Source organism: Condylura cristata, unplaced genomic scaffold (assembly GCF_000260355.1).
Source record: "Condylura cristata isolate star-nosed mole 26May11 unplaced genomic scaffold, ConCri1.0 scaffold00025, whole genome shotgun sequence".
NCBI classification, from domain to species: Eukaryota; Metazoa; Chordata; class Mammalia; order Eulipotyphla; family Talpidae; genus Condylura; species Condylura cristata.
The window spans coordinates 27,248,289-27,254,449 of NW_004567126.1; the positions used below are offsets into that span (position 1 = coordinate 27,248,289).

General features: G+C 52.3%; 1 protein-coding gene across 1 annotated transcript in view; it reads left to right on the plus strand.

Annotated features, from left to right (window-relative positions):
• Positions 1-554: 554 nt before the first annotated feature.
• ACER1 (alkaline ceramidase 1) overlaps positions 555-6,161 on the plus strand; it is a 15,290-nt gene continuing 9,683 nt past the window's right edge. Inside the window, exon 1 of the mRNA XM_004689304.1 lies at positions 555-647. Within this exon, the coding sequence (XP_004689361.1) occupies positions 555-647 (93 nt within the window). The remainder of the gene's footprint in view (positions 648-6,161) is intronic.

Below are 6,161 nucleotides of genomic sequence, written 5' to 3' on the forward strand. Positions count from 1 at the left end.
AGGAGCGATGATCGGGCAGCTATGGGAGCTGCTCTGAGCCCACTGGGGTGTCTGTGCAGCGGTTACACCTGACTTGGGAGGTAGCAACATGGAGCCTTGATGGTGCAAAGTAGTAAAACCCACTGGTCAAGAGCCTGGAATCTGGACCGAGTCCACCTATTTTTACATCTTGCATGCCCTGGGTGAGTGGCTTTGTGCTCTTTGCCTTGTTTTTTCTGCAGAAATACTCATCTCAGTAGCCTCCTGATTATTACTTTAAGTTATTGTTCCAAAATAGCCCCCCCAACTCTCAGTCCTAATGGACCCCCTCGCCACCCACCACCCTCCCACCTCCTGCCCTGCCTGCTCTGTGCCAGCCCCTCAGCTGGCTGATGTCCAGGGCGGCTGCCACCTCACAGCCAGGTGCAACTGCCGAGCGGCTCAGCAGGTTTTTCCTCTCAGCACGCTGTGGGCACCAAGCTGTCCTCTCCCCGCCTCAGCTGGGCCCGGCCCTTCTAAGCTCGGGTGCTCCTCGCTGCCAGTCCCAGCCAGTGGAGGACAGGCGCAGCGTCAGGATGCCCAGCATCTTCGCCTACCAGAGCTCTGAGGTGGACTGGTGTGAGAGCAACTTCCAGCACTCGGAGCTGGTGGCGGAGTTCTACAACACGGTGAGGGGCAGGGGGCAGGGAGGGTGGAGGTGGGAGAGGCCCCCAGGCAGGGGTTCAAGCCCCGACTTCCGAATGCCTGCACCAGGGAATCTCGTTTGAGCAGTTTGCCTCGATGAACCTCCCTTTGCTCATCTGTTAGGCAAGGGAACCAGCTTTCATTCATTAATCTGGGCACATTCTCCGGGTTTTGTGGTAAGTGTTAGAAATGGCTAAGCCAGTCTCTGTTCTCCTGGCTTGGAGACCACCACTGTGACTCTAGGCATTTACAACCCAGGGGCTGTAATGGCACTGACAGCTGCACAGTAACCACAGGGGCAAGGAGTGGATCAAGGAGGGCTTCCTGGAGGAGGTGAATGTATCCACTTTGCTCTCAGCTGTGCCCCCAGCCCGGGCTTGACCAACTCACCCCAGGTTGATGGACATTGTCTTGGTTCTAGCTCAGGAGTCTTACATCCTGGAGACCCTTCAGATCTGGGCGCCTCAGGAGAGTTGTCATCCTTTCTTCTGGGAAGGGAAGGGGCTGGCCACATGGGAAGAGCTCAAAAAATCTTGGATACCTAAGTGGCAATGGTACCTAAACAAAGCTTGAAAGATGTGAACAGCCACAGATCCCCGCAGCTATGGGATCCCTGTGCTGGGTGCCGGGGGTAGGGCAGGTCCCGACCCAGAGCTCCCGGGATGGTGAGTAATGTGGCGCAAGTGCAATTGTCTGTGCTGGGCACATAGTACATGCTCAATAAACGGTGAGCAATGCAGTCATACACGTAGTGGCCTTTTCTGAAGACTTACTGTGTGCTATGTATTCTACTAAATATTTTACATGAAAAAAATCTCATTTTATGTTACATATACATATAAAATATAATGAGTAACAGGTATATTACAGGGAGATTAACCCATTTCCTGGTGACAGTCAGCATTCATGAGGCTGGAGGTTATGTCCAGGGTCACCCTGGCACTTACAGACAGGATTTAAAGTCGGGGCATCCAGAGTGGTTTTGGGGACTGTTTGCTTAGTTTTTGGATGCCTGGTTGCTCTGACTTTACTGCCTCTGGCCTTCCATTTCCTGGAGCTGAGAGGCAGGAGTTGGGAAGTCCCTGTGGCCATCCTTTTTCTTGTTCTTCCTGGTCAGAGATATTGACCCTGAAGACTGGCGACCTCAGTAACCTCACCTGTGAAATGGGTAGGGCTGAAGGTGCTGACCCTGGAAACCGAGGACAGGGTTTGGGTCTGTGAAACTCTTGTCTCTGGATTCCTGACAGTCCTGCAGTCCAGAATGTTCTACGTTCAACCCACTCCCAGGTGGGGAAGGCGCTGACTTGGATGGACTCGGAACTGCCCGTGAGATTTTGTAGTAAGTGTGGGCCTGTCAATATCGTGCAGCTGTCGCTGGGCAACCTGTCAGCTGCACTGACGTGGGCTTACTGATAACCTCCTCTCCTCCCTGCCTCCATCGTTGCCCCCTAGGAATTTTCTGCAAAGAGATAATCCCAATAGGTGGTGAGATTCAGATACAAGTCACCTCTGAGTCATTTGTAATTGCAATAAATGGATAAGTGAAACACACGTCAGAACATTTTCACCACTCAGTGGAGGGCGGGTTATATTCTGGTGAGATACTATACAACTATTTAAAAGCATGCTTTTGATCTTGGCATATAAACAAAAGGCAAAATAGAGAGCAGACAAACGTTTTTTTTAAGGCTCAGTTCACATTGATTTCATCACGATCTATTTAGGCATCATGATGCCTAAATAGAACACGATCTATTTAGGCGTCATAGTCAGGGAATCTTTTGCTTTCTTGATGCTTTGCTTGCAAGTTGCTCAGAGTCCAGGTCGGGCTGAGGCAGAGCCTTGCCTCCCACGGACAGGGCATAGAAGGAAACCCTAGAGGACTTGGTCCAGGTTTGGGGGAGCGTCATAGAGGGGGGCATATAGGAGAGGGATTTTGAATGGTGAATTCCAGGAGGGGGCAGGAGTCAGGGGAAAGGGAACAGAAGAGAGGAAAACAACGTGAAATGTCTTAGAAATAAAGGGACGTTAAAAAAAAAAAAACAACCTTGGGAATATGACATTTCTGTGGCTAGAAAATGATGAAGATGAATGAGTTTGGAGTGTTTGGTGTGAACCCTGTGTTCACTGCTGAAGTCCTTCTTCAACAAAACGTTGATAAACTGACCCAGGCTAGGTGACCCTGGGGTCCCAATGAAGCTCAGTCCCCTGGGCTGTGCAGGGGGTGGGATTTTAGAGTTAGAAATTGACTCGTCCCGCACCAGCTTTACTTCCTATTAGCAGGAGGGACAAGGGGAGCCAGGGAGTGGGGCACAAGGTCTCTCCTGGGTGGAGTGGAGGAAACCTCAATGCTTAAAGAAGAGCAAATGTTCTCTAAGGCACATGGGGCAAAGGGAGGTCAAGCCCTGAGGTTCGGGAGAGCAGCCTGTCTAACAGACAGCTGGTGGCATGAAGCCGAAGGTCCCGGACTGTCTATGGACGAGGCCCAGGTGAGAGGAAGTGGAGGGAGGCTACCTGCGCCAAACGAGGGGTGTGCTCCGGGGGGCCCAGGGGAGAATCAGTAATGTGGGGGTAGGGGTTCTGGGGTTTCTGGTTACACATCACAGGGGGGCCAGGAGAGCCAGAGGCAGGTCAGGGATGTGGATGAGGTTGGGCCAGGTGGGGAAGGGGAGAGTCACGGGGTGGGTCATTCAGGTTTCTGCACCCCTGTGTTGGGCTGGTGGCCTCCTTCTAGGCTTCTGATAATGTAGCAGAGTTTCAGTGGTGGTGCGGGGATTTGGGGGGAGCTTCAAGGTCCCCAGGCTCACTGAACTGTTGAATTTCTTCTCTGGGTCCTGCCAAAGTTTAGAAGCTCAGCTCATCCTCTGCAGAAAGTTGGGGTTTAAAACAAAGGGGTGACATGCGCAGTGTGGGGAGTTGCAGAGGCCAAGGCACGGAGCTAGGGGTGAGTGGGTGAAGCCTTGGGGTGGAGAGTGGAGTGGGAGGTGGAAGCCACCGCACCTGCACTGCCAAGAATCTCCTCACCTCCCCCTCACCTCCTGGAATGGGCAGTCGGGATGTTGCTGGAGCTCTGTGTACTTCTGTGCAGCTCTTCCCTGAATTCTGTGTGACCCAAAGGGAGACCCTCCCCTTTCGGGGTCCCTGGAGGCCAGATTCTAACGCCTCCCTCTACTGCTCCCCTCTCATCAGCATTCACAGCAGTCACCAGGTAGCTGATGTGACCAAGGCTGGGTCCTCAAAGACACCCCAAAACATGAGGCAGATGGCCCCACCCCGAGGGAGGCCAGACACCATTCATTGAATAAAGACACACAAGAAACCGGTGGCCAAGCTCTGACACAGACCCGGTCCTGAGTCCGTGGGGTCATCTCTTTCTCGCACATCTTCTCTCCAACAAGTCGTGGTGATCCCCACCCTGATGGCCTCCTGGGCTGAGAGCCGATGGAAAGGGCTAATGCTTCATTTCACTATTCACCGACAAGAACTGATTGAGCCAGGCACTGTCCGAGGCTCAGCGTAGTGGCTGGCAATGGAAGCAGGGAGCCCTGCACAGCAGGCACAGCCCAGGGGCAGGCACATGGTGCACTAGTTATGTGCAGGCTTTGCCTGCATTCGTCTCGCTAAAAATTCCTGTGTTCACACTGTGTGCCAGGCGCTGTTCTGGACGTGGCAGAGGGCAGGCAGCTGGCAGCACTGAACGAAAGAGCCGAAGACCCGGCTCTGTGCACTTGGCCCTCCAATCCTTTGCGCCAGTCTTGGGAGGTAATGTCTCCCTGTTACAGAGGAGGAAAGTGAGCCACAGACTGTCCTCAAAACCCTTGAAGCCAAGGAATTTGTTTGGGGGCTGCTAAGATCCTTGAGCATATAGTAGCCTGCAGGATTGGCTGCTGCATGAATGCATGAATGAATGGACAGGGGCCAGGACCCAGGTGTCCAGGGCTCGATGCTGTGCTGGTTCTGGACATGATGCCAGGCCGATGCCTCTCCTGCAGTCTGGGTGGGGCCAGGAGTTGGGAAACTGGGGGCCCAACCCCAGAGGGCAGGGAGGGAGACCCTGGAATGGGGCGGTCTCTGATGCTATCAGCGACTCTGGAGCCAGTTGGGGCTCATTAGTCACAGGCTCCGCCCATGGTCCTGTTCTCATTGTGCGCACTCAGGGCATTATCAGAAACTCCTGTCTTGGTTCTGCCGGCCCCTGGGCTTAGAGCAGCTTTACCAATAATACCCCTGTTATCATCCTCTCCTGCAATGATAATAATAACAGCAGCAGCTGCCCTGGCTTTTTACTGAGCCAAGAGCACAGCCCTGTCATGGTCTCTGGTGCCTCTTTGGTAGATGACTGTGTCTCCCACTGCACTGATGGAGGCGGGATCCAGAAACATTGGGTCACATGCCTAGGAAGCAGGAGGTCCTGTCTTAGCCATCACCATGTAGCTAGTCTTTTAAGGCAAGTGGAGAGAAAAGCAAACTTTAGAGTCCTCAGGTCTGTGCAATCTCAGAGAAGTCATTCTGCCTCTGTGAGGTTCAAGTTCTCTTTGCCAAACATAAACTAAACTAGAAAGCCAGATGTTTTCCCCTTTTCTTTTTTGGTACGACAGGCAAGGGTTAAAAACAACCACCAGTCATGTGCTCAAAATGTGAGAAAGTTAGGAAAATGCCTCCTATCTAGAACTTTCTAGGTGCAAGATCCTCGATGTAGTATTTACACATATGTGAACTGGGATCCACCTCTTTTTAGAGAGTGGCAACTAGAAGTACTTGCTGAGCACCATACTCTGGCTCCTGAGGGCAGGCTGGAGAAGGGGTGTCCTTGTTCTCACAGCCGGGTTTAGTGAGAGTTCCAGCTGAACAAGTGTGAGGAAGTTGAAGTGGTACAGGCACAACGTAATCCACATGTCTTGGAAACTGGGCAGGCTTTCCAGAGAAACAACATCCAGGTTTTAAAGGTAAGTAGCAGTTGGTTTGATGAAGAGGCATAAATGGGGAGCAAACTGTCCTAGGCAGCAAGAAGGGCATGTACTGACTCCTGGGGAGGGGGGGTGGGGGGTCATTCAGAACCGCTAATTATCCCTTCTACCCAGATCCATAAGGCAGAAGGTGTGGAGGAAGTTTATGACCCAAGTTGAGGAGTTTGGACTTTATTTATGGGAGTCACAGATGTGTTTTAAATGGAGGGTTTGGAGTTTGGGAGATGGTTGGCTCGGCATTTCACATCAGGCATGCTTGATGTGCCTCGGTCACGGCAGAAGGAACATCAGATTTATTGGGATTTTACCCCTCAGTAACCACAGCTCCATGTCCCCTGACAACTCCCTGCCCCTCCCATTCTGATTATGATCTTGGGATGGTCAGTTAAGGTGCTTCTCCTTCTCTGGCCCAGGGTGGGATGTGACTCAGGCTACATGCTCCAGGATTTTAATCTTGGGCTGGGATGGAAGGACTGAACACATTTGTTACTATCCAGGCCCTGAGAGATTGTCCATTGGAGGCTCAAAGAT